We start from the raw sequence: 27982 nt of genomic DNA, 5'->3' as shown, positions 1-27982 counted from the left end.
ATAGGCCTTTATATGGTTTTCCTCAATATCCCTTTCATCATGGTACTCACTGCTGAAACACCTACAGTGCCATACCATTGTTTAAAGCAGTGATTCTGACAAATATGCTCCAAGAAAATCATCTTCAAGGATTTTTACTCTCCTAGATTTTCATCTCATCCATTCAGGACAGTTAGTGAACACTGAGACCTAAAGGATAAGAGTCAGTCTTTTTTGTAGTATGTAATTAAAACTCCATAACCGAGTACCGCCTTTCTCACTTGACACAGTCACCTGTTTCTTTTTTTTTTTTACACCTTAAGTTTTATTGGAATAATATTTTAAAAAATTTTTTACCTTACAAAATCAATGCCAAAGGTCAAGGATATTATCAAATTATTAAGGGATAATTTAAAAAAATCTGAGGGGTAGAATTTGGTCCATTAATAAATTTAACTATGAGAGAAGCAGCAACTATTGTTACTTCTCAGTAAAAACTACACTGCTATTTAGAATTAGACTGGAACAATCTGACTCATGTTCTTTTGGGAAAAGTATGATACTGTAGCATCTTAAAAACCCAGGACTCTCATGACTTGCCAGTGTAGAGAAAGGCACATACTTTCCTCTGGGTCCTCACTGGCCAGGATGCTGCTGGAAAGGTCCTGCACGGCAGATTGCGACTCAGCCGTAGAGTGATGAGGCCCCAGGCGACTGTCTCTCTGGGCTTCCCACTCTTCGCTGAAGCCACCATCATCACTCTCTGTCACTGGGTCTTGTGACTCACTTTCTGTGCTTTGGGCATTGTAATTGGAGTTTTTGGATACCTTCCTTTGGGCTTCTGGGTCTCCTTCTGCCATATTCACCAACCATACCATTGTTGAAGAGTAAATAAGAGCTGGGAAGAGAGTTTCATTTCTCTCCTGAGCTGTTTCAACCAGCATACGAAGCGGGCCTTTTGGACACAAAACAGCCACTAAATCATATACTGAAATCACAGCCAAGATGAGCCAGGCGGTCCATTCTGGGAGGTACTTGATAAATACCAGGGCCATGAGGGCACTGATCATAATGAGATATGCCTGCTGGAGTCTCAGTGGACCTTTCCAATGAATGGCGATCATTCCCACCACACCAAAATTCCAGATCAGAAGAGCAACCGAAATGTAGTCCATGGCAACATTATAGGTTTTAAACACTTCCCCCAAGTAAATGAATGAGAAAAAGAACAGCAACAACAGGGATGAAACAATAAGCCAGGCATGGATGACCTTGTAGCACCTGTATTTATAGAGAACCACCAGGAGAATCGTCATGACGACAATGACGCTGATCATGATCACCGCGTTCAGGATTGAGTGCAGGGCTCTCTGCCCCACAGTCTCCGTGTCCTCTGTAAACGGAGTATAGATTAGCTGCCCATCCTTCCGGGTATAAAAGCTGACTGATTTGATGGTGGCCACAACCACCACCATACAGAGAGTCACAGGGACAAACAGCATGATCACATGTTTGGCACCGTATTTCAACGTCAGCTCCTCATCTTCCTCTTCCTCTTGCTCCACCACCTGCTGTGAGCTGTTGGGGGCTCGGCCATTGGACACCGACTCGGTGTTGCCACGCCGCCGCCTCTCCGAGCCGTGCTCAGGCCGCTCTCTACTGTCATTCTGGCCACGTACAGTATTGCTCAGGTGGTTGTCCTCGGACATCTGTGCATTCTGGAAGTAGGACAAGGGTGCGGGTAACTCTGTCATTGGAGCAACTGTATAGATATACCTTTTCACAGAAAACAGAGCCTCTTGGGGTTCTTTCTTTCATGTGTTCTCCTCCAGGCCACGCTTTCCAAGGACCTCACAGGCTGCTGTCACTTGCTGGCTCCTGGATTAGGTCCTTTCCTCTCCGCCACCACCACCGGCCTCTAGCAGCCGAGGTTCCTTCCCGAGCATCCACTGTTTTGTTTCCGATGTGAAATCGCGGCCTTTGGAGCTGATGGCCCAGGCCCCATCCCTACCTGTTTCTTACTGACACTGACAATAGCATCAACTTAAAAGCACCTTATTTTTACCCTTGTCTTTACTTCTTTATCTACATGCTTCCCTCATCACTGAGCCTGGTTTGGTAAGCTATTGTTGGGCATACAGTGAGCACTTTACTTACACCTCTTGCATTAACACTGAATTAAAATGGACATGTCTAAGTAGGAATTTAGTCATAATTTTTTTTTCTTTTACTGTCTTCAGTATCTTTGATTTATCTACTTGATACCATAGATTCAGTTACCACCTGTATAATGTTAATAACATTCTGAACTATAGGAGACAAAGCTGAATATTTCCCCTGGGCTCTTATCCCTCATTCTGTGTTGCCTTTAGGAAACATCACTATTTTTAGATATCAAAACTAAATTCATTTTCACATGATAACTTCCTTTTCCTATTTCTTATCAATATCACCAACTACTCTGTCACGTCTTCCATCAGGAAGCTTCTGTACCCTCTTATCCTTCTCCATCAGAGGGCAGATAGACTGAAAACAACAATCACAGAACGCTAACCAATCTGATCACATGGACCACAACCTTGTCTAACTCAGTGAAACTATGAGCCATGCTATGTAGGGCCACCCAAGACGGACGGGTCATGGTGGAGAGTTCTGACAAAATGTGCTCCACAGGAAAAGGGAAAGGCAAACCACTTCAGTATTCTTTCCTTGAGAACCCCATGAACAGTATGAAAAGGCAAAAAGATAGGACACCGAAAGATGAACTCCCCAGGTTGGTAGGTGCCCAATATGCTACTGGCGAAGAGTGGAGAAATAACTCCAGAAGGAATGAAGAGATGAGGCCAAAGCAACAACAAGACCCAGTTGTGGATGTTACTGGTGATGGAAGAAAAGTCCTATGCTGTAAAGAGCAATAAGGCATAGGAACCTGGAATGTTACATCCATGAATCAAGGCAAATTGAAAGTTGTCAGACAGGAGATGGAAAGAGTGAACATCGACATTTTAGGAATCAGTGAACTAAATTGGACTCGAATGGGTGAATTTAACTCAGATGACCATTATATCTACTACTGTGGGAAAGAATCCCTTAGAAGAAACGGAGTAGCCATCATAGTCAACTAAAGCGTCCGAAATGTAGTTGGATGCAGTCTTAAAAATGATACAATGATCTCCTTTTGTTCCCAAGGCAAACCATTTAACATAACAGTAATCCAAGTCTATGCCCTGATCAGTAATGCTGAAGAAGCTGAAGTTGAACAGTTCTGTGAAGACCTACAAGACCTTCTAGAACTAACACCCAAAAAAGATTTCCTTTTCGTTATAAGGGACTGGAATGCAAAAGTAGGAAGTCAAGAAATACCTGGAGTAACAGGCAAATTTGGCCTTGGAGTACAGAATGAAGTAGGGCAAAGGCCAATAGAGTTTTGCCAAGAGAATGCACTGGTCATAGCAAAGACCCTCTTCCAATAACACAAGAGAAGACTACACATGGAGATCACCAGATGGTCAATACCGAAATCAGACTGAGTTTATTCTTTGCAGCCAAAGATGGAGAAACTCTATACAGTATAGTCAGCAAAAACAAGACCAAGAGCTGACTATGGCTCAGGTCATGAACTCCTTATTGCCAAATTCAGACTTAAATTGAAGAAAGTAGGGAAAACCACTAGACCATTCAGGTATGACCTAAATAAAATCCCTTACGATTATACAGTGAAAGTGAGAAATAGATTCAAGGGATTAGATCTGATAGACAGAGTGCCTGAAGAGCTATGGATGGAGGTTTGTGACATTGTACAGGAGGCAGGGATCAAGACCATCCCCAAGAAAAAGAAATGCAATAAGGCAAAATAGTTGTCTGAGAAGGCCTTATAAATAGCTGTGAAAAGAAAGAAGCGAAAGGCAAAGGAGAAAAGGAAAGATATGCCCATTTGAATGCAGAGTTCCAAAGAAGAGCAAGGAGAGTTTAGAAAGCCTTCCTCGTGATCAATGCAGAGAAATAGAAGAAAACATTAGAGTGGAAAAGAAAGACTAGACATCTCTTCAAGAAAATTAGAGATACCAAGAGAACATTTCATGCAAAGATGGGCACAATAAAGGACAGAATTTGTATGGACCTAACAGAAGCAGAAGATATTAAGAAGAGGTGACAAGAATACACAGAAGAACAATATGAAAAAGATCTTAATGAGCCAGGATGGTATGATCACTCACCTAGAGCCAGACATCCTGGGGTGCGAAGTCAAGTGGGCCTTAGGAAGCATCACTCCGAACAAAACTAGTGGAGGTGATGGAATTCCAGTTGAGCTATTTAAAATCCTGAAGGATGATGCTGTGAAAGTGCTGCACTCAATATGCCAGCAAATTTGGAAAACTCAGCAGTGGCCACAGAACTGGAAAAGGTCAGTTTTCATTACAGTCCTAAAGAAAGGCAGTGCCAAATAATGCTCAAACTACCGCACAATTGCACTCATCTCGCATGCTAGCAAAGTAATGCTCAAAATTTGACAAGCCAGGCTTCAACAGTACATGAACCATGAACTTCCAGATATTCAAGCTCAATTTAGAAAAGGCAGAGGGACCAGAGATCAAATTGCCAACATCCGCTAGATCATCAAAAATGCAAGAGAGTTCCAGAAAAACATCTATTTCTGCTTTATTGACTATGCCAAAGCCTTTGACTGTGTGAATCACAATAAACTGTGGAAAATTCTTCAAGAGATGGGAATACCAGACCACCTGACCTGCTTCCTGAGAAATCTGTATGCAGGTCAGGAGGCAACAGTTAGAACTGGACTTGGAACAACAGACTGGTTCCAGATTGGGAAAGGAGTACCTCCAGGCTGTATATTGTCACCCTGCTTATTAACTTCTATGCAGAGTAAAGAGGAGTGCTGGGCTGGAGGAAGCACAAGCTGGAATCACGATTTCTGGGAGAAATATCAATAACCTTGGATATTCAGATGACACCACCCTTATGGCAGAAAGCGAAGAACTAAAGAGCTCTTGGTGACAATGCAAGAGGAGAGTGAAAAAGTTGGCTTGAAGCTCAACATTCAGAAAACTAAGATCATGGCATCTGGTCCCATCACTTCATGGCAAATAGATGGGAAAGTAGTGGAAACAGTGTCAGACTTTATTTTTCTGGGCTCCAAAATGCCTGCAGATGGTGACTGTTGCCATGAAATTAAAAGACGCTTGCTCCTTGGAAGAAAAATTTTGACCAACCTAGACAGCATATTAAAAAGCAGAGACATTACTTTGCCAACACAGGTCTGTCTAGTCAAGGCTATTGTCTTTCCAGTAGTCATGTATGGATGTGAGAGTTGGACTATAAAGAAAGCTGAACATCGAATAATTTATGCTTTGAACTTTGGTTTTGGAGAAGACTCTTGAGAGTCCCTTGGACTGCAAGGAGATCCAAACAGTCCATCCTAAAGGAAATCAGTCCTGAGTGTTGATTGGAAGGACTGATGTTGAAGCTGAAACTCCAATACTTTGGCCACCTGATGTGAAGAACTGACTCACTGGAAAAGACCCTGATGCTGGGAAAGATTGAAGGTGGGAGGAGAAGGGGATGACAGAGGATAAGATGGTTGGATAGCATCACCGACATGATGCTATGGACATGGACATGAGTTTGAGTAAACCCCGGGAGTTGGTGACAGACAGGGAGGCCTGGCGTGCTGCAGTCTATGGGGTTGCAAAGAGTAGGACACGACTGAGCGACTGAACAGTACTGAACTGACTGACTCTGTCACCCCATTATCTCAGAAGTCATCTTTAGATGTCAGTGTACTAGTCATATTATTCATGATTCATATTTGTCCATAATCAAAATGAAAGATTCAGTATATGTTGTGATCCTGTAGGTATATTTGTAAATGGAAAAAATCGTGAATGTTAGATCTGAGAATTGCCGGGATTCCCTTTCATTGATGTTTTCTGAAGATGTGAAGTTTCATTGTATATCCATGCCTTCTGCAGCATCCTCCCAACCTTGTTTTTTCTTTTGCTTGGAGTGTGTGCTCTCCTTTATTTGGCTAATTTTTATTTTTCCTTTGTAACATTTAGTTTCATTATTAACTTCTCACTGCCTCTACCTCCCTCCCAAAGCTGAGCCATCGAAGCACTTATTATCCTTCATTGTAATGATTTCTTTTCTTATCTGTGCTATGTATTTTATGTAATCTTTATAACAATAATGTCATATGGATTTTATTTCTGTTTTCAAATGGCAAAATCAATACTGAGATATTAAGTTGCTTGTCTAATTAAGAGTCATGGAATCAGAATTTTGACTTGAGATTTCTGTCGCTATTAAAGTATCCAGTGTGAGTTTGAATACTGCAAAAGCTGCTTCCTTCTAAATGGCTGGCAAAAATGTCACTGATAGCACAGCATCCTGGGGCTGGGAATAGCTGGCTCGGTGCAGTCAGCCCACTGCTCTTCCCTACCTTCCGCAGGTCCTAGGTGGTGCTAGTTTAGCAGTCATGTAGAGCAAGAGCAGGCAGTCAAAAGGAATTTTTCTGTCAGTCTTTTTGTTGAATTAAACTTCTGGTCTAAAATAAGATTTGTGCACAATTACTGAGATTGACTTGGAAATTAGTTTGAATTTTTTCTGTTGGTAACAATATGTCTTAAATGTTGAAAGCATATCTTCCTCCTGCTGCTTACTTTTTGCACAAAGTTAAAAAAAAAAATTACATGTTTTAACTTCTACTGAATGTAGTGAACTGGCCACTCCAAAAGCAATTTGTGTTTGCTAAAGGTTGAAATGTGAAAGAATCCACTGTGGATATTTGTAGCTTGCTTTTTAAGTTTTCTTTTAAATGTGTAAAAACACTTTAAACAGTAGAAAGACCAGTTAAAATCTTTCCTTCTTGCCAAGAACATTGCAGCCCACAGTCCGTTATCAAATAAGTAGTATAACTAGTATTGTGCCATCACGTTTCTCTCGTCTGACTTTTTAATTGAGGGTGCTCTGTGATAAAGTTATCAACCGTTCGTTTCTGACTCTCAAATCTGTATCTCTAGGCTGACTTATTTTTCTCCAGCTGCCTACTAGACATCTCTGTATTAGAATTTCTCATTAGTTACCCAAACCCTAGCCAAGGCTTCATTCATTATCTTTTCTTCCCAAACTTCTCCATGTTCTGTGAATTCTTTTTCTAATTCCTTGGTATCAGTGTCCCCTAAAGAAGAATTTTAGATTTAATTCTGATGTTTTTCTTATTTTTTTCCCTTGCACAACCAGTTAGTTGCATTAGGTCCACGAATTTTTCATCTGTGGCGTATCTCAAATCTATTTTTAATTTATTTTACTACTCCTCTACTCCAGCCTTCTTTATCTCTAGGCTGTGCCACTGCCCTAGTCTGCAGACTGATCTCCCATTTCCCTTCTGTTTTTTCCCCTTCCACTCATTGCTATCAGAATAGTCTTCCTGAAGCCTGATAAAGATGCTATAGCTGTTCTTTGTTGGCTATAAAAATAAGACCAAGTTCCTTGGCCTATTATTTCAAGATTCTGCTTTCATGACTCCTCTTTACCAACTCTGTCCTTTAGGGTAATGCTTCTTAAACTTCCTCACTAATAAAAAAGTCACTTACAGTACTTAAATTAAATTCCTATATCCATCTCAGACGTACTGATTCAAAATCTCTAGGGGAGAAACCTGGGAATCTGTATTTTTAAGGAATTCACTAAAAATCTTACCTGGAAAATGTAGGAAACACTGTATTAGCAGATCTGAACTATTTGCTGTGCTATATATATATGCCTTGTATTTTCCTTTATGTGTCTTTGTTCATGTTTTTTTTCCTCTGCATGTAGTAGCTTATTCCACTTCTCAATGTCAAAGCCGTATTTATCTTCAACATGTAGAATACTGTATTTTCCAAATGTCTTTCCCAGTTTTTCTTAATCTTTTCTTTTTCTGATCTAATTTCTACTTTGTGATTCTTGCATTTTCCTTTTAAACACATTCTTTTTGCTTTATTATGCAAGAAATGTATGACTGTATTCTTGTATACTATTCAAACATTACACCCTTTTATTTCTGCCTTATTAGTTTTGTAGGGTCCTAGGCTCTGAGCTCCTTCACAGTAAACTTTGTGTCATCTTTGAGTGGCCGTGTGTTGCAGTAGAAATAGCATAGATTTGGGATCATACAAACTCATATTGGCACTTCATTTTTACAGATCGTCTGCGACTATGGATAACTGAAGTCTCTCTGAGCCTCCATTTTTCTCTTTGTAGCATGGAAATAATAGATACTATTTAGAGCTGTGAAATAAGGATACAGATAATCCTTACTTTGATAGGTCATGCAATTGAAAAGTGGTTTTGAAAATCAAATGTCTTAAACAATGTACTCTAGAAGTTGTCTTTTATTCTCAAAAAGCCAAAGAACACCAGTCACTAATATGATCATGATTATCAGGCAGAAGCTGCTGCCCTGCACTCAGGTAGTCTAGAGGGCTGCTGAGAAACCTCACCAGCAGTCCAGCTTCCTGAGGTAGGAGGTCATGAGCGCAGCACAGTTGGCCCAGGGCCCTTCCTAAGCACTCCCGCAGGGTCCTTGATAGTAGCTTGAGCAGCCTGGGAGAGCATGGGTGTACACCTGTACATCGTGACCCACCAACGACTCATTCTCCATATGTGAGTGGGTCTTGAAACAACGAGCAGAATCTTTTGGCATACAGAATTTAGCTGTTTTGTCTATTCATATTACGGAATCATGGGTAAGTTTAGCTTGAGAAAAGAGAGCAACAACACCAAAAATTGTTGACATTTACTGGCTTAAAGAAAAGGAAATTTCTGTAGAGAGCATGAGATAAATTCTAGGGAGAACAGAAATAGAAATATATTTTGTTTATTTTGCTTTTGTACTGTTCTTCACCCTTCAAATACATTTTGCCTTTTGGGTACAATGAAACTTGGGTCAGGAAAGGGAAGGCTAGCCTGAGTTTTGGAAAACTGTGACCAAATGATATATTTTTAAAAATTTAGCCTTACTATTTTTAAATGTTGATAACTAGAGCCAAAGTCAAGTCAGTGTCTTTTACAATGACTAAGAGCAATTTGCAGTTTCAGTGGTTGCATGAAATTAAGTATTTCTAGAGGGCTTGAAAATAATTGCTTCATTCTTCATTTGCTTATCAAGTTTCTTCCTTTCAGTGACTCCACAGTGTTAATCTTTATCCCAGAACCCAACATCACAAGTTAATAATTGGTGAAGTCTGAATTGAGGCTTTACTTTATGTGAAAGGAGAAATAAGATAGAGTCCCCTCTGGTTTATGGATTATCAGTGTGGGATTACAGACACTGCTTCACCCCACTCGATATTCATGAGAAGGTGCCTCTCTCCCAAGGGTTAGCTTTCTTTCATTATTTATTTCAGTATCTTTCTACTACCTGATAAAATCTCTTTTAGAATAATAGAATTTTATAGCTCAAAGGGATCTAGTCCAACTTCCTTTCTTTATAGATGAAGAAACTGAGACTCTGGTTAAGTGACTTGCCAGACTGACTTCATTTCCTTTTTGATAGGATTGTATGATAGGAGGATGCCATAACAACGTATCTTGAGTTCAGGAAAGCACATTGTCAGAGTTTCTCATGATATGCTTGTGGACAACATGAGGAAATGTGATCTAGGAGATAGTATAGTCAGATGGATTTAGAGCTGATTGAATACTTCTGCCCAAAGAGTGCTTTGTTGTCAACCTGTGCCTAATTATTTGAACTAGTAAGTTGAAATGTAATAGGAGTACATGTATATCCTGTGCTTTAGTTTAATGAAATCAGCTAAATAGGTATGACTTGATAGCCTGTAAGCCTTATTGAATTATTAAGAGTAAGGTCTCTGGAATAAGGAATTTAACATTCTTTGCATTTTGGGGGATCACATTTGCAGCATTTTGTTCAGTTCTGAACACCTTTAAGAAGGATACTGACAAACTAGATGTATCCAGAGGAAGGGAGGGTCATGAGGAGGATGGGCATGATGCCAAAAACATGCTCCTTGGGGAATGCTTGAGGAACTGGATATACATTGGCGAAATAAAATCTAACTGAAAATGTGAGCCTAGGCTTCAAATATTTGAATGGTTTTTATCTGGAAGATACTCTCCTTTATATTTCTTTATTAAATAATAGTTTCATTCAAATGTCCATGTTGGTTTAAAGTTTACTCCTGAATTTTTGTGTATAACTTAAACAAGAATGTCATAAAATGTTTTTCTAATAAAAACTTACGATCAGATGAGTAGTTTTCTCCAGGCAAGTTAAACGATAGGTCTAGTAAAAAAATATCTTAATAGCTAAATTTGAAAATAGTTACTAAATTGTGCCACATTCATATTGATACACAGTATTTTTCTTACTGCAAGATATGTTAACATTTTAATTTCAAACCCAAATTTATAAAAAAGCTTTTTTCCTACTTGGAAAAACGTATATTGATAAATATATTACTTTTGAGAATAAAGTGATAATGTTTTTGTCTTATTCTCATTTATCCTATGAGATTATAGTTTCCAGGTGGGTTAGGCATGGCCTGGAGAGTTTTGTACAGAGGCTGTTGGAAATGTTAAATAGTTTTTTTTATCACATGGCTAGTGGGATCTTAGTTCCCTGACCAGGGATTGAGCCCCTGCTCTCAGCAGTTGAAATGTGGAGTCCTAACCATTAGATCAGCAGGGAGTTCCCCAGTCTATTTTATAAAATGTTTTTTTTCCCATTAAATTGTATTAAACTTTAATTTACTTATCTTCCTAATTGTTTATATTTCACTTTTTAAAAATGTTGATGTATTTGTAATCACTTTGTATTTCTGCTGTAGCAAATTACCGTAAACTTACTGATTCAAAGCAAAATAAATTTAGTATCTTATAGTTCTAGAGGCCAGAAATCCTGAACAGGCTTCACTGGCCTAGATAATGAGGTACTGGCAGGGCTGCCTGCCTTTTGGCAGCTGAAGAGAATCCATTCCCTTATTTTTCCAGTTGCTGGAGACTGCCTGTATTCTTTGGTTTATGTCTTCTTCATCTTCAAAGCCAGCGGGTCAAGACTTTCTTATCTTTCATCATTCTGCCCCTGACTTTCCTGCTTCCATCTTTCTTATAAAGACTCTTGTGATTACCTTGGACCCACCCTGATAATCTAGGATAATCACCTCTTCTCAAAATTCTTAATTTACCTAGAGTTCCTTTTGCCAAGTCAAGAAACATACCCACAGATTTTGAGTATCAGGAAGTGGACATCTTTAGGGGCTGTTAGCTGCCTACCAACCTATTTGTATCTAAATGAAACTGTGTGGAGTATTCCTGTTGACAGCACTTGTTTATGGTTCATTTTTAGTTTTAGAAGGTAGAAATAGGATTAGTTGGATGGTTGAAAATTAAACATAGATTTTCTTTTTCTCCAATTAGAGAAAGAGTTGTTCAATTACAGAACTCCTTTAAAACGGGGTATTTTTCACCTATGTGTGTGTGGAGTTATTAAGCTCCTTTCCGGTGTGGAGATACTGGTTGACTAGTCAGTGATGTCAAGGAGATTCCTGAATTGTGTGGGAGACTAGATTAAATGACTTAAGATTTTTCCTCCTAACTGTTAAGTTTTCTGGTTCTGTACTAAAGGTCACAAGAATGTAATAGGGTTCATCATAGAAATATATATATATATACACACACACACAGACACACACAGACACACAGACACACACACACACACACACATAGTTTCTATATATAGATAGAGAAGAGATGGGGACTGATAGATGGATTGAATTTTAGGAATTGGCTCATGTGTTTATGGGGGCTGGCAAGTCTAAAATCAGTAGAGTAGGCCAGCAAGCTGGAAACTCAAGGAGGAGTTACTGTGACAGCCTTAAGTTCAAAGTCTGTGTTGAGGCCAAATTGCTTCTTCTTGGGAAAGTCTTTACTCCTAAGGCCTTCAGCTGATTAGATGAGGCCTACCAACATTTTAGTGGATAATCTGCTTTACTTAGTCTACTGACTTAAGTGTTTAATCATATGTTAGAAAAATACTTAGTTTTGTAACACCATCTAGACTGGTGTTTGAATAGACAACTGGTACATAGCACAAAATTAACCATCACACTGAGATAGTTAGAAATTGACACTCAGACCTTCCAGCTTCTTGACCACTGTGCCTCTTGCTTTCTTTCTACTTGTATTTAGTTCCCACTGTTTCACTGCCTCTGTGTTCTTGATAAGAAGTAGCAGATAATAATATAACTTTCCAAAATCCCCTTTGATGTTCATTTTCAGGTTTGCTTATAGTTTTGAATTTACCTTGGAGCTGCTTCTATTGTGCTCACTAAATATATTTAATATTTTTTCCAGCCCCTAAACAGATCAGTGAACCAGCTGCCTTTATGCAACTTCTTCAAAAATTATTTTAAAGTATATTTGGTGTTTCTTCTTTCTCTGAAATTATTATTGATGGTATAAATAAGAACCTTAAAATAGGTCTCAGAAAGAATAGGCATGAAAGAAATACTTGAATTCATTTTTACCCTCTTAGAGCCTATCTCCTATTTATTTTCTTGGCCTGCAGGATTGTATAGTAGACTGCAGGATTCAGTCTACTATAGTGGGAATGGACATCTAAAAAATTGCTTTTGATCATATATTTCTTTACTAGTTTAATTGAAGATATTCATTTAAATTTGAAATGTTAATGATTATTCATATTAATCAGTTTCCTTCTATTGTGAAGTCTTTCTTAAAGTTAATGTTAAGACAAGTTTCTTTTTTTTCCTTTAAGCTGGTTTAAGTTTTAGGAGATAAACAAGAAACCATTTTTAAAGAAATTTTGTTTATCTATTTTTGGCTATACTGGGTCTTCATTGCTGTGTGCGAACTTTCTTTAATTGCAGGCGGGGGATACTGTCTAGTTGTGGTATGCAGGCTTCTCATTGTGGTGGCTTCTCTTGTTGTGGACCACAGGCTATAGAGTGCACAGGCTTCAGTAGTTGCAGCCCATAGGTTCAGTATTGTGGCACATGGGCTTAGTTGCCCCATGGCATGTGGAATCTTCCTGAATCAGGGATTGAACTTGTGTCCCCTGTTTTGGCAGACAGATTCTTTACCACTGGACCACTGAGGAAGTCCAAAAACCCATTTTTTAAAAATGTTAATTAAGCTAACAATTATAAACTAATATTTACAAGTAAATGGAATAGTATAGCTTATTAATGGACCAGGAACCTGGAGACCTGAATTCTAATCTTACTCCTCGTATGTATTAGTGCAACTCTCATTTCCTGATCTATTATCTGTTTCTGGACTAGAGAGTCTGAGGCTGGCTGAGTCTCCTCTGGCTGTTATGTCTGTAATTGTGACTCCATGAAGGAAACACATGGGGAGAATTGATAAGGAACTATTTCTTAGAGTAAATGAAAGTAAACATTGGTGGCTAGAGGTGCAGAAGGAAGAAATTTTAGAAAGAAAACATGAAAAAAAGATGCTTGTGTTTTATTCTAGTTGAGGTCATTTTATATTCATTTGTTCACTTTTTGCACGTATCTCATTTAACAAAACTGCTATTATTATTATTTCCATTTTGTAGGCATAGATTCTGAAGTCTGATGAGGTCATTCTCTTTCCCCAATTGGTACAAGTTTTGGCCTAAAGCCCATAGAATTACTGATTATTAGATTTTGAAATTCTTTTGATCCAACTGTTATCTTCTTTTCCTGTGTTCTTTCTATTATACCACCTTCAGTTTTTGGACAGTTTACATTGTTAGACAAACATCAGGTAATTCTTTGATGTTTGTCTTTTTATTACTTCTTGGTTTTCGTAAAGTTATGGAATTAGAAATATATATTAATTGCACATCAGATTCTGTGACTTTTTAAAAGTACAGATAATAGTATCTTTAGATTAATTGAGAAAAGTTTTTATTTTGCCTAGTGAAACTGGACTATAAGTATGTTTAAACTGATTAGGTCTTTAAAATGTGGAGTACTCCATGTTAATACAGAAAAATTCTAAAATCGATTATTTTCATCATGGAAATAAATTTCAGAAAGTATACATCTGCTTCAAAGTAAGGCCGCCTGTCAAATTTAGAAGCTTGTTCTCAAAATTGTTAAGCAGTGAAGAATGAGTATAAAGGGAAAGAGGTCTTTTCACCTCTCTGTATTTGACATTTTAAAATTTCAGTTAACACATTTTGTAATGAATTTTTCAAAATAAATATTTCCTTCAAGATAGAAATTATCTTTTTTCCTATCAACTCTAACCTCATACTGGTCACTCAGACATGATTAATTGAGGGATGGGAATGGTAAGCAACTTTATACCTTAAGATAGAAAGTATGAATTTAAAGTTTCTCACCTTTCTTACCTGGTGGGGAAGCTTGTACAATAGTCTGCAGCTCTGAAACAGGCCAGTTGTTCTGGGTCCGTAGGAGCCTATAGGAAAAGAAAAATAGACTATATCATTGTGAGATAGACCAGGGTTTAAATCCTAGATCCTCTACCACTAGCTTAGTGAATTACTTAATCTCTCTAAGTCTATTTTCCATCTGTAAAATGGGGCTAATAATGCCTGCCTTACTAAACTTTCATTTGGGGACAAGAGGAATTGAGATGTGGGAATATTGTATTGCAGCTCAGTGCCTGACACAAGTATATATTTAATAAATTAGAATAATAGTTGCAGCTTGTTCTAATTTTTATTGGGGTATATTTGATTTACAGTGCTGTGTTTCAGGTGTCCAGCAGAGTGAATCAGATGTACATACACATATATCCACTCTTGTTTCAGAGTCTTTTCCCACATGGGTCATTACAGAGCACTGAGCAGAGCTCTCTGTGCTGTAGAGTAGCTTCCCCTTGGTTTGTTTTACATGTTGTAGTGTGAATGTGTCAATCACAGTCTCCCCATTTATCCCCCCCCTCCTTTATCCCCTGGTAACCATAGTTTGTCTTCTGCATCTGTGACTCTGCTTCTGTTTTGTAACTAAGTTCATTTGTACTTTTTTTTTTATTCCACATATAGGCAATTATCATAGGACATTTGTTTTTCTGTGTCTAACTTCACAAAGTAAACAATTTCTAGGCCCATCCATGTTGCCAAAAATGGCATTATTTTGTCAGTTTTTTAATAGTTCTACTTCTTATCTTATAATGTCTTATATAAATTTAAAGTATAAATTTACTGAGAATATGACTTTGGAAATTATTTAATAAATACTAGGTCACTGATGAACAGTCATACATGAAAAGATCTTTTACATATGTTAAATAGTATTTTATAGATGTTCTCATCTGGTTGCTTGGGTACATTTTAAAAGTGATTCTGTGCAAGAATACTATATTGCTAGTATACACAGTATATTTGAAGAATAGTAGTGTGTGTTTATTTCAAAATTACTCTTGTGGTTTATCTTCTAAGTTTTAATATATCAATCAAAAATTAATTAGGAAATAATAAAGAGTGTTTAGTGTTTGGAAATAGTAATCAGTAAACTTGTTTTTAAGGATATATCACACTTTTTGAAGGGAGATACTTTTCAAATAATATTTTTAGTCTGTAGGAGAATAAGATTGCTGTTTTACAAAGCTTTTGTTTCTACTTAGGTTTTCAGGAGCATGTATCTTTTACTAATAACCACAGTACACCAGTACTAGATTCTATGTAAATGTGTTAACTTCTCCTTTTGGAAGACTGTTTTTTCCTCCACTCATGATTATATTGTACATTTCTTTCTAGAGCATGAAGGGGAAAAGCAAAAGTAGTCATGACTTACTTAAGGATGATCCACATCTCAGCTCTGTTCCAGCTGTTGAAAGGTTAGTATGGTGCTAAGCTCTTATTTTTTGGCTCAGATAATTTTTTGGCTCCCTTTGTGAGTAAGCAGTCAGTTCTCATAAGTCAAATTTTGTCAGCCCAACCAAAAAACTAAAGCATTTTGGTAATGGGGCTAATGGAGCTACTAGCATAATGGAGAGAGAATCACTGTAGTCACATTCACTCTCTCGCTATCTATCTATCTTTGTTGAGCTAATTAAATTCAAAGTTGTCTGTTAAACTTTTAAATCTTGGGATAGTTTGAACACTAGAGAGCTGTCCGCTTTAATGATTTAATGTTTAATTCAAAGCTTTTTTACTAACCTTCTTCTTGAATAATTTTTGTCTCAGAATCATGAGTAAGCAAATCAGATTTGAAGGGTTTTATGAGGAAATCACCACATTTTGGACCAGTTCACTGAGTATTACATATTCACTGAGTATTCCTTATGTTTTTCAGAGGTTACCAGAAAACTGTCTTACTGTTTTTGTTGCTTCTCTTTGGTACGGGAAAATGACTGACTGTTAAATGTTAATTGTATGTGATTCACTGGACCAATGTCTGCAAGGGGGACTAAAATACTGTGATACTGAGTTTAGCTCATTTTCAGAAATTCTGTATTGAAACAATCTCTTCTTAACATACTTGTGTTTGAAGGACTTGTCTTTAGCCTGAAGACATCAAACCAATAGAAGAAATTAATTTCTGCAGCCTTTTGTTCATAAAAATAGCACTATTGGTTATTTGCTTTTTTAAAAAAAAATTCTAGTGAATTTGTATTTGTGCTAATGGAGCATACCGTCTATTCTATTTATAAAAACAACTTCCATTTAGAATGTTTCTCTTTGCTTTGTGTTGCCGTTCTGAAATTCCTGTGTTGAAGTATTTTTGAGCTATTAATCACAGCAAAACATTCTAAATTTTTGGATAATTGAATCATTTTGCTAGTTTCATTTTGAAGCTAAAATTTGCTTTTCTTATTTTTTGTAGTGAAAAAGGGGATGCAGCAGAAGATTCAGATGATGTGAGTATTAATTTTAGTATAAATATAGTTGAACAGTTTATAGAAAATTCAAAATCTTTATAAATGATTATTTTTCCTAAAAGGTATTATATATTATCTTTTATACATATATAAAATTTTGGAAAAATTTTGAAAGATTTGAAAAATAAATTATGTATTTCAATATTGGAATTTTCCTTCATAGTATATTCATATATTTGTTTTCCTATAAAATCAGAATCTTATATATGAATTTCTAGTCTGTTTTTTCTGCATCTCACATAACATTACATGAATACTCAAAATTTAGATGTCATTGATTTTGCTTTATTATGATAAGTTTAAATATTGACGCGTGACATCCTACATGATATATGGGAAATGCTTGGATCAGTCATTTATGGTAGTTTCCTTCTTCATACACACATTTCAGAATATTCTTTCTTAAAACTGTTTTGACGTTTCTGCATTACTTGTACTGGGTATTAGAGCTGATAAGGCAAGATTTCCTTTATGTGTGAGAGATCAGGTGTTTCAAATCATTCATTTGCCACTTGATAAAAAACTCATTGATCTGTGCATTATACGGAAGGAAACATATAACTGTCCATGCAAGAACACAGCTTCATCTATTATCATATTCAAAAGACAGCATTTTCTCTATGTATAATAGAGAAAGAATGACTGTCTAACCTGGTCAAGAGAACCTTTTGGGAAGAGATGATGCTGTGATGTGTCTTATAGGAGAATTAGGAGTTAACTAGATCAAAAAAGAAACTGGTATGTGGTGGGATTACTCTAGCTTAGAGAACAGCATATGCTAACACATAGTAGCAAGGAGAGAGTATATCTTATTTAGGAAGTACCCACTAAGGGTAAAGTCTGAGGAGCCTCATGGTGAGGAGCAGGAAGGAAGAGGGTGAGAGGGAGCTACATCTGCAAAAGCCTCTGAAGCAGGAGACAGTTTGTTGTGTTTCAGGAGCTGAAAGCAGACCAAAGTGCCCAGAGCTTAGTGACAGGAGGGAGAGTGGTGAGGTTGGAGAGGTGGGGAGAAGTCAAGAGTAGAGAGCTTCATAGACTATGGTGAGGAGTTTAAATTTCATTTTAAAGTGATGAGGAACAGTTGAAGGGCATTAGTTAAAAAGATGAGTGCTGTGGTCAACTTCGCATTTTAGGAAGATCCCTGTTGGCAGTGTTAAAGAGGACAAATTAGAAGAACTAGGCAGGAGTCAAGGAGAACTGTCAGGGAGCTATCTTGAGAGAAGAAAGAAAGAAAGTGAAGTCACTCAGTCGTGTCTGACTCTTTGCAACCCCATGGACTGTAGCCTACCACGCTCCTCCATCCATGGGATTTTCCAGGCAAGAGTACTTGAGTGAGTTGCCATTTCCTTCTCCAGAGCATCTTCCCAACCCAGGTATTAGGAACCCGGGTCTCCCGCATTGTAGGCAGACGCTTTACCGTCTGAGCCACCAAGGAAGTCCTGTTGAGAGGAGAGCTGATAGAAAGTCACATCTCATCACAGTGAGATGAGAGAGAGACAGACAGACTTGAAAGAGGTCTAAGAGGTGACTTATTCTCAGGGAGACAACCGTAAGATTTCAGATTTGGGCAGCTTGTTAGATGGGTACAAAAGACAGATGGGGAGAATAATGAAAAATAGTGTGCTTAATAATGTCCATTTTGTGATTCAGATGACTTGGAGACATCCGTGTAATGTTAATATGGATCTGGAAGGTGGGACCAAGGCCTGATGTAAAATTATCCATACATTCTTATGGTCTTGGTGGGGGTGAGGTCACCTAAGGATAGTGTATGATCCTTAACCTGTTTAGTGTCCTAGGATCCTTTGCAGTCGTTAAAACGGTGGACCTCTGTCCCAGGAGACTCTGCATCCACAAACGAAATTTTACTAATTTGCATGGCATTTTTTTCTATCTCCTGAGGACCGTGCATGGAAGACCTAGGTCAATGGTTATGAAATTTTAAAGCTAAAGAAAGTCTTAAACATCTCACTGAAAACACTCAGAATTTCTATCTGCAGAGATTAGAAACAATCCACATTTTATAGCCTGAGAACCACTGCCCTAGAGTCCACAGGCCTCAAGAATCCTGCCTCACCGTGACTCACCTGGTCAGAGAATCACAAGAGAAAAAGATCACCTTGGGTAGTTTCTTCCTTCTTCTCTACCCTCTTCCCTCCTTCTCTCTTCCTTTTTCTCTCCACTCCTCTCTCTATTAATCCAGGGAGCTATTCTGAAAGTTGTCAATTTAGCAATAAGCACAACAGTCCAGAATTTTAGCTCTTACGGAGTCCTTCCTCTGATTATTGAAGACAACAATTATATAAATAATTAAAATATATAGTATGTCAAATGAGTTATAAATGTTTTGAGGAAAAACAAAACAGGGAAGGGGAATAGAGACCACAGTGGGTGAGCGTATGGTTCTGCCATTTTACCAGGGTGATCAAGAGAAGGAGCACTGAGAGCGTAACGTTTGACCAGAGACCTGAAGCAGATGAAAGAGTGAGCAATGCAGATTCATAAAATAAGAGTTTCAGGTTGGAAGGAAGAGCAACTCCAGAGTTGGCTGTGTTGCTGGCCCAGAATTGTAGGACGTTATGCCAAGGAGGTACAGATTGTATAGTGTCTTGGTAGAGTTGGGGACTCATTGCAGGGTTTTGAGAGAGGAGCAGTTGCTGTGTCTTAGTTTGTAGGAGGAATTTACCAGCTTCTTTACCTCCACCTCTTTTACTTGCATTAATACGTGGGTCAGCATGCTAGCCAACTGCCTCCAGAAGCCACCTTGCCTACTGGGGAAGAACAAGAATGTACAACAGATCGACACAAAAGTCTGGGTGATCCAGCGGGAGCACAGTCTGCTGCACAGAGGGACTTGTTATGGATTGAGCAACAACCCTTGCTAGGCTATGGCATGCTCAGAGCAGACCCCAGTGGGTATTCCCACCTGCAGCAGATTCTTTGAGTCCTTACTAGTTCAAAATGAAACAACAACAAAAAAAACTGGTGTAAAATGCAGTGAGAAGAGTCTGAGACAAACCTCTGGAAGCGAAAGGAGATAATGGAATGCCCAGTAAATACTACATTTCAATTTTTACAGGATGGAGAATATGAAGGTGCAGAGCATGATGAATATGTTGATGGTGATGAGAAGAACCAGATGAGAGAAAGAATTGCAAAAAAGTTAAAAAAGGACACAAGTGAGAATGTTAAGACAGCTGGAGAGAGTGAAGTGGAAAAGAAATCAGTTAGCCGCAGGTGAGTCAAGCAGTGGAAATATCAGAGTTTCTGTCTTTTATACTTCATTTAAAATTAAGATTGAGTCCTCTATTCAACTTACTTTCTAAAATATTATTTTCATAATGTTTGATATATATACCAGTAGCCCACTCAGAGGCCTAAAAGAAAATAGACCAATTTTATTTACATCAATGGTCGTAAGAGTAAAATTCTGCTTTATTTCTCTTTGATCTCTTCTTTAAAAACCTCTAAGTATTTTTTTTATATTTGAGGTAAGCAAAATATTAGCTATATGTGGAAGACTATATTTGTTTAAAACAAACAAGAGAAGTCAAGTCATTATACAGAACAAAAAGATGTCCTCAGATTTAGGAGAGTAAAATTTGTCAAAAATGGCTAAGAAGGGTGTAGGCCTGAAAATTCTCTTAAATATTTTTTCAAGTCTGATTTATACTGTCTACCCCTCCGAATATTGGTGGTATCATAAAATAAATCTCAGCATATGTCTCATTTTAAAGACTTGTTGAATTTTGTGACTCAACATTTTATTCTCCTGAAATTCAGCTTAATTGAAAAGCTCTCCTTTATAATTCTGTTATTACAACTTTGTTACACATATAAAATAATATAGCTTTAAAAAATGGTAGTGTTTGTTTTCTTTGAATGACCTACAATTAGAGGTAAGATAGGTATAACTCCGTATAAGCAACATTGTTTTTATTCTATTATGTTTCTCAACCTCATACAGAAAAACTAAAAAAGCGTTTTCATATTACCATCACTTAGATCTCTAAATTTTTTCTTTATGTAACCAGAAAAGTACTTCTCCAGAAATTTCCACTGATAGTATAACCTTTTGCATTCAGAAATGGCACTAGAAGTTGTCTTTAAATATCTTTTTCTGGCAACATTCACCTGATGCTCAAGTAATAACTGTTGAATAATTTAATGTAGTTGATTAACTTTGGGCCACTATTGGATGAAGATTTTAGTGATCATATAAGTGTGGAGTTGACGAGCCTCTTATCAGATCGAACTCTTAGTTAGATCATGAATATAATCAAGAATACCTCATTTCTCTCTCTTACTCAGGAGATGCATTTCCTGATTTTTTAGTTCATTTCAGTCCAGTCACTCAGTCATGTCCAACTCATTGCAACCCCATAGCCTGCAGCACGGTAGGCTTCTCTATCCATCACCAACTCCTGGAGCTTGCTCAAATTCATGTCCATCAAGTCAGTGATGCCATCCAACCATCTCATCCTCTCATCCCCTTCTCCTCCCACCTTCAGTCTTTCCCAGCATCAGGGTCTTTTCCAGTGAGTCAGTTCTCTGCATTAGTGGCTTAAGTACTAGAGCTCCAACTTCAGCATCAGTCCTTCCAATGAATATTCAGGACCTGTTTCCTTTAGGACTGACTGGTTGGATCTCCTTGCAGTCCAAGGACTCTCAAGAGTCTTCTGCAACACCACAGTTCAAAAGCATCAGTTCTTTGATGCTCAGCTTTCTTTCTGGTCCAACTCTCACATCCAACATGACCACTGGAAAAACCATACCTTTGACTCGACAGACCTTTTTTGGCAAAGTAATGTCTCTGCTTTTTAGTATGCTCTCTAGATTGTTCATAGCTTTTCTTCCAAGGAGCAAGCGTCTTTTAATTTCATGGCTTCAATCACCATCTGCAGTGATTTTGGAGCTCAAGAAAATAAAGTCTTTCATTATTTCTGTTGCTTCCCCATCTATTTGCCTTGAAGTGATGGGACCGTATGCCATGATCTTTGTTTTTTGAATGTTGAGATTTAAGCCAGCTTTTTCACTCTCCTCTTTCACTTTCATCAAGAGATTCTTTAGTTCCTCTTTGCTTTCTGCTATGGCAGAAAGGGTGGTGTCATCTGCATATCTGAGAATATTGATATTTCTCCCAGCAGTCCTGATTCCAGCTTGTGCTTCATCCAGCCCAGCATTTCTCATGATGTACTCTGCATATAAGTTAAATAAGCAGGGTGACAATATACCGCCTTGACATACTTGTTTCCCAATTTGGAACAAGTCCGTTGTTCCATGTCCGGTTCTAACTGTTGCTTCTTGATCAGCATACAGATTTCTCAGGAGTCAGGTAAGGTGGTCTGGTACCCATATCTCTTTAAGAATTTTCCACAGTTTATTGTGATCCACACAGTCAAAAGCTTTAGCATAGTCAATGATGCAAAAGTAGATGTTTTTCTGGAACTCTCTTGCTTTTTCTGTGATCCAGCAGATGTTCACAATTTGATCTCTGGTTACTCTGCCTTTTCTAAATCCAACTTGAACATCTGCAAGTTCTCAGTTCACATACTGTTGAAGCCTAGCTTGGAGAACTTTGAGCTTTACTTTGCTAGCATGTGAGATGAGTGCAATTGTGCAGAAGTTTGAGCATTCTTTGGCATTGCCTTTCTTTGGGATTGGAATGAAAACTGACCTTTTCTAGTCCTGTGGCAATTTTCCAAATTTGCTGGCATATTGAATGCAGCACTTTCACAGCATCATCTTTTAGGATTTGAAATAGATCAACTGGAATTCCATCACCTTCACTAGCTTTGTTCGGAGTGATGTTTCCCAAGGCCGACTTGACTTCACACTCCAGGATGTCTGGCTCTAGGTGAGTGATCACACCATTGTGATTATCTGGGTCATGAAGATCTTTTTTGTGTAGTTCTTCTATGTATTCTTGCCACCTTTTCTTAATATCTTCTGCTTCTGTTAGGTCTGTCCCATTTCTCTCCTTTATTGAGCCCATCTTTGCATGAAATGTTCCCTTGGTATCTCTCATTTTCTTGAAGAAATCTCTAGTCTTTCCCGTTCTATTGTTTTCCTCTATTTCTTTGCATTGATCACTCAGGAAGGCTGTCTTATCTCTCTCTGCTGTTCATTGGAACTCCGCATTCAGATGGGTGTATCTTTCCTTTTCTCTTTTGCCTTTCCCTTTTCTTCTCAGCTATTTGTAGGGACTTCTCAGACAACCATTTTGCCTTCTTGCATTTCTTTTTCTTAGGGAGGTTTTGATCATGGCCTTCTGTACAGTGTTATGAACCTCCATCCATAGTTCTTTAGGCACTCTGTTTATGAATCTATTTCTCACTTCTACTGTAAGGGATTTGATTTAGGTCATACCTGAATAGTCTAGTGGTTTTCCCTACTTTCTTCAATTTAAGTCTGAATTTTGCAATTTAAACCTGATTTCTAAAAGATTAGCTTTCTAATGTGACAAAAAATACATTTTGAGTTTTTAATAGGTGAACCAAATATTTGTCATGTGTAAGTGCTTTTTAAGTCCTCAACTCTGTCTTGTTGGCCTTAATACAACTTTAAATACTTACATACCCTGTAATTAATATAACTTAAAGTTTAACAAAGCTGAATTTTCTACAAGAATAAATAAAACTTATTTGGTAAAACTTGCCATAGTGAATACAAAACATGTATTTATAACTGTTCTTCTCTTTCCCCAAGTTTTCAGTATTCACATCCTCCTTTCTCCCTCCTTTATCCTCCCTCTTGTACCCTACAAAGAGAAATGAAAGAAAAATAAGGAGGTCAGGACAAAGTATAGAATTTCAAAGAGAAAATACAGTTTTTCTCTCTTGTCTAGAAATGTCCATGATTGTCTCATGACCACTTATTTTGAGTGGAAATAAATTTCAAAATCATTAGAGGTTTTGGTCAGCTGTACCAGCTTCACTATAGTTTGTCTCAAGTTAATTTTATGTTAAAAGAAAAAGAAACTTCTAAGAGTCTTTAAAAATTGTAATGTGGTTAAAAAATGGATAATTGTATTTATTAACAAAAGAAAATCACTGCTCAGCCTAAGTTAAATTGTAGGGGCTATAGATAGTTGCTAACCCTGTAGGATGTCAATGTGAAACCATTATCTATTCAAAAATCAATTCTTTTGGTATATACAAACTTTTCACCTGCATGTATTTGAAGTACTCTGTTATCCTTCAGTCATTTTCTGATTTGAGCAGTATGATCAAGGACTAGACTAGCCTTGATCAACTTTTTATGCTAGAGCCGTTCAAAGTGTGATTTTACTGAAAATTTGTGGTAAAGAAACATCTGGAATCTGTTAAAGCTGTTTATCACTTTGGGATGGTAAACCTACAAGCATGTTTCTTGAGTACTTAATATTTAAGTTGGGGAATGATATTTCACAATATAACTTTTAGCAGATTTACAGAGTGGAATATTTTCCTAATTGTTCCATTGAAAAATACTTAGGGGTTCAAGAGGGGAAAAAAGTCCAAAGCTCTTCTTACCTCCTCTCCTTTCTTTTCTTTCATGTACTTATTCTGACTTGAGGATCTCTGTCTCCTGCTTCGTTCCTTTTCTCAGTGTGTAGTGTCACTCTTTCTTATCCAGTCCACTTTCTCTAAGCCTCTACCTTGACTCCTGAATGCTGCTGAGCAGCACCAGCCAGCCAGGGGCAAGTCCAGCCTCAGCTGTGCCTCCGGTGCATCCTCATTACCCCGCCCCTGGTGCTCCCCTTCAACCTCGGGTTCATGCTGTCTCATCAGATCCCCTGGCTTTCCGCTCTGTGAAACAGGAGTACCTTCTTTAACTTTTCCCTGTTTATTCAGATCAATTCTTATCTCCTCCTCTTCTGCTGTAAAGGTGGGAATCCCTCTACCCATTGAAAATGATTCCATCCTCCTTCCTTTGTTATTAGTTTTCTCTCTCCCTCTTGCCTTACTTCAACTTGTGGATAGACTTAAGGAGTGGAAAAAAGAAAACCACTTAATTTTATTTCCTGTCCCCACCATCTTAGTTTCCATATATTTCTAAATACACATCATTCAGCTTTTCCTTCGTCACTCTCCTGAAACTGCTCTTCCTAAGGTCGTGTATTTGACACATCTAGTGACTACTTTCCAGTTTTTGTTTTTCCTAGTGTCTCTGTTGCGGAATTTGGCATTTTTTTGCTTTTTCCCTCTTAAAAACCATCCTCCTCACAAACTTGCTACTTAAATTGTGTTTCACTTGGGATCTTTATAGAAATGCTAAGTTTCAAGCCCCACCTCACACTTTTTGAATCAGAATCTGCATTTTAGTAGAGTCCCCAGGTGATTGTATGTTCAAGTTTGAGAAGCACTCCTCTGGAATAGTAATTTTTACCACCAGTGCCGCTGGACTAGTTCAAATTTGTATCATCTTAGCTCCAAGGTCAGCAGCTTTCAACTCCCCAGGGTGTTTCCCAGGGTATTCCTATAGCATCTTTCTCATGCTTCTGTGGTAGTTAGTATGACATCAGGTTATTTATATATATATTTATATATATATGTATGTATACATATTTCTTCTTTGTGTAGCGTTATACTGTTATTTTCTTGAAGGCAGAGATTATATCCATTTATCTGTGGTCAAATATCATAAGTACACAAATATTTTTGTAAATGAATGAACAAGAAAAAGGAATGAGTCCTTCATTGACAAATCATTTCTGTAGCTCTTGTAAGTGACTTACTTGTATTTATCACATGAGATTTATTGGTTTGCCTTCTGTGCATTGCCTAGAGTGAATTCCTTCAGAGATCATCTTATTTATCTTTAGGTCCTCTGAGTCTTATGTAATAAGTGTATGGTAATTAGTTATTAAAGTTTATGTAATGAGTGGGTGAATAAATGAATGAATGCATTTGTGATTCATTAGGGGAGTGGTTTTCACTTCCTGACTCCACATTAGATTCACTAGAAAAATGTTAAAAAGAACAACTATTGATACCCAGATCCCACTTCCAAAGATTCTGAATGATTTAGTCTGAAGTGAAGTCTAGGCATATCCTTTTTTAACATTTTAACTTTCAATTTAAATATAATATACATACAGAATTTATCTGTATGAACTATATTTCATAGTGCACATACTGCTGAATTTTTACAAACCAAATACACCCCTATACCCATCACCTAGTTCAAGAAACAAAATTGCCATTACCCACAGGTCTCCCTCTTGCCCTATTCTGGTTATTTCTTCCTTTATCCCCTAACAGTAACTACTCTTCTAACTTCTAAGAATATAATATTAATTTAGGGCAATAATACTTTGTAAAATCTGTCCATATATTCTAGTGTGCAGTTAGGGTTAAGAACCCTAATCCCCACCAAGCACTAGGCTTAAAAAAAAAAAAAGTTGCATCACCTCCAAGTCTTTTTTGCAGTCTGACAGAGACAAGATATTAATATCAATGGAACTCAATTTAATCTCTGAAAAAGTAAAAGGGTCAGTATAGTGGGAAGTCATTTTAGAGGAAACAGAATGATACTAAGTTTTCCTAATATTTTTCAAAATGTGTGCTGTTAAAAACCCAAATTAGGTGCTCGCTTCGGCAGCACATATACTGGAGTTGGAACGATACAGAGAAGATTAGCATGGCCCCTGCGCAAGGATGACACGCAAATTCGTGAAGCGTTCCATATTTTTGAAAAAAAAAAAAAAAAAACCCAAATTAGTATCTCAATCTTTTCCATATATTTGAATCACCTGAGGACAACCTCCCCCACCCCCCGCCTCAATCAAGACAATCAAAATGTTTGGACTCTGAGAAGTTTTAGACAGCACAGGTTGTTCTGATGTGCACTCAGGGTTAACTGAAAGGCTTTGCAGCTTGTCTTCTGGAAAGTCCTGTTTTAAAACTTTCTAAAGAATCCTTTTGTTGCCTGTAGGTGGAGCTCAGCTGCTGCAAGTTAATCACATAAACCAAGCTGAGTTGTCTGCTCTACTTTTTCGCATATGTGTATAGATTTATAATAAATGGCTAAGCAGTAAAATCAGATGTAACAAGCAGACTGGATAGTCAGAAATCAGTGGTTTGTTTTGCTGATTACAGTCATCATGGAAAGCCTGTCTTTTATTGTGTAATTTCTATGATCTCTAATTTTATTGTGATTACTCTTACTTCTGTATTATTTTCATCAAATTAAAATATAAATCAAAGAAATCTTGACACATACCCTGAAATCGCCATCGTTAGTTTCTGTAGCAGTTGTTCAAGGTTAACTGGAGTAATGTTAGTTTTGGTGTTTGCATAGGGTCTCGTTTGGTCAGCTATGTTATGTCACATTAAGTCAACTGTGGCACTATTCCTTTTCTATAAAACAGTTCTCTTATTTGGTAAAGTCAAGTTAATTTGTGTTCTATTCATAAGCTTTGTTAGGTTGACTGAATATGAACTATCTTATCTGAGAGTATCAAAAATTTAGATACAAATATTGAAGTTGAGTTTGAAACCTAATGAGTTGAACTTTAAATTATGAAACAAGGGATAATATAGTCAGAAATACCTCCTTTGGCCTGGGTGAACACCCAAATGAGCTGTTGCTGATTTTAGCCTTACACAGTAAGTCTCCTTTTGTTGAATTTGAAATATGCGACCACATTTTCTTATGGAACTTTGAATACTTTTATTTCCTCAATATTTCTAGCCTTCTGAAAAATATTAAGAAGTTTTTCCTGAGCCTTAGGGAATTTTCTGAATCTTAATATACTTTGTATTCTGTTTTTCTTACTTTATGATCAAACTTGAAGAAGTACATAGCTGTCTTCAGTACATAAGTTTAGTTTGCTTTAGCGAATTCAAAAAGATAGTATCATATTTAAGTTTCAAAAATTTAAAAGATAGTGCACATTTTAAAATGATAGTACAAAATTTAAAAGATAGTACAGTAACAAAGATTGAAGTCCAGAGACATTCTAACCATCCTATGTAAATCATTAAAATCATGATCTCTAAGAAGTCCCCCTGCTGATCTTCTCAGAACTTTTACAAGCAAGGAATGAAATTAACCAGTTAGAGCATTTCTGCTTCTTTTCATCTTCTGTTTGCCCAAGATATTGTACTGAAGCAGAGAGTAAAAAAAAGAAAAGAAA

The 27982-nt window shown here is 37.4% G+C and overlaps 2 protein-coding genes and 1 non-coding gene across 6 annotated transcripts in view; 2 read left to right on the top strand and 1 right to left on the bottom strand.

Annotated features, from left to right (window-relative positions):
- The window catches only part of CWC27 (CWC27 spliceosome associated cyclophilin), a 241541-nt gene that overhangs the window by 28949 nt on the left and 184610 nt on the right, over nucleotides 1-27982 (top strand). For all 4 annotated transcript variants that reach the window (XR_006273416.1, XM_043489002.1, XM_043489001.1 and 1 more), the window contains exons 8-10: nucleotides 15737-15816; nucleotides 16806-16839; nucleotides 19940-20097. Coding sequence is in view for 3 of the 4 variants with exons in the window: in XM_043489002.1 (XP_043344937.1) it covers nucleotides 15737-15816; nucleotides 16806-16839; nucleotides 19940-20097 (272 nt within the window). In the remaining variant the exon portion in view is untranslated. The remainder of the gene's footprint in view (nucleotides 1-15736; nucleotides 15817-16805; nucleotides 16840-19939; nucleotides 20098-27982) is intronic.
- LOC122454484 (presenilin-1-like) lies at nucleotides 389-1980 on the bottom strand. Its single transcript, XM_043489006.1, has one exon. The coding sequence runs from the start codon at nucleotides 1731-1733 to the stop codon at nucleotides 552-554; it is 1182 nt and encodes a 393-aa protein (XP_043344941.1). The 5' UTR covers nucleotides 1734-1980; the 3' UTR covers nucleotides 389-551.
- LOC122454688 lies at nucleotides 26430-26536 on the top strand. Its single transcript, XR_006273494.1, has one exon. It is a non-coding gene; the product is annotated as a U6 spliceosomal RNA (small nuclear RNA).

Source organism: Cervus canadensis, chromosome 16 (assembly GCF_019320065.1).
Source record: "Cervus canadensis isolate Bull #8, Minnesota chromosome 16, ASM1932006v1, whole genome shotgun sequence".
Classification (NCBI taxonomy): Eukaryota; Metazoa; Chordata; class Mammalia; order Artiodactyla; family Cervidae; genus Cervus; species Cervus canadensis.
This window is presented reverse-complemented; position numbering and strand designations above follow the sequence as displayed.

Bases quoted from the DNA above. Each gene is read 5' to 3' on its own strand.
- LOC122454484 (XM_043489006.1), bottom strand. From the start codon at position 1,733: ATGACAGAGTTACCCGCACCCTTGTCCTACTTCCAGAATGCACAGATG.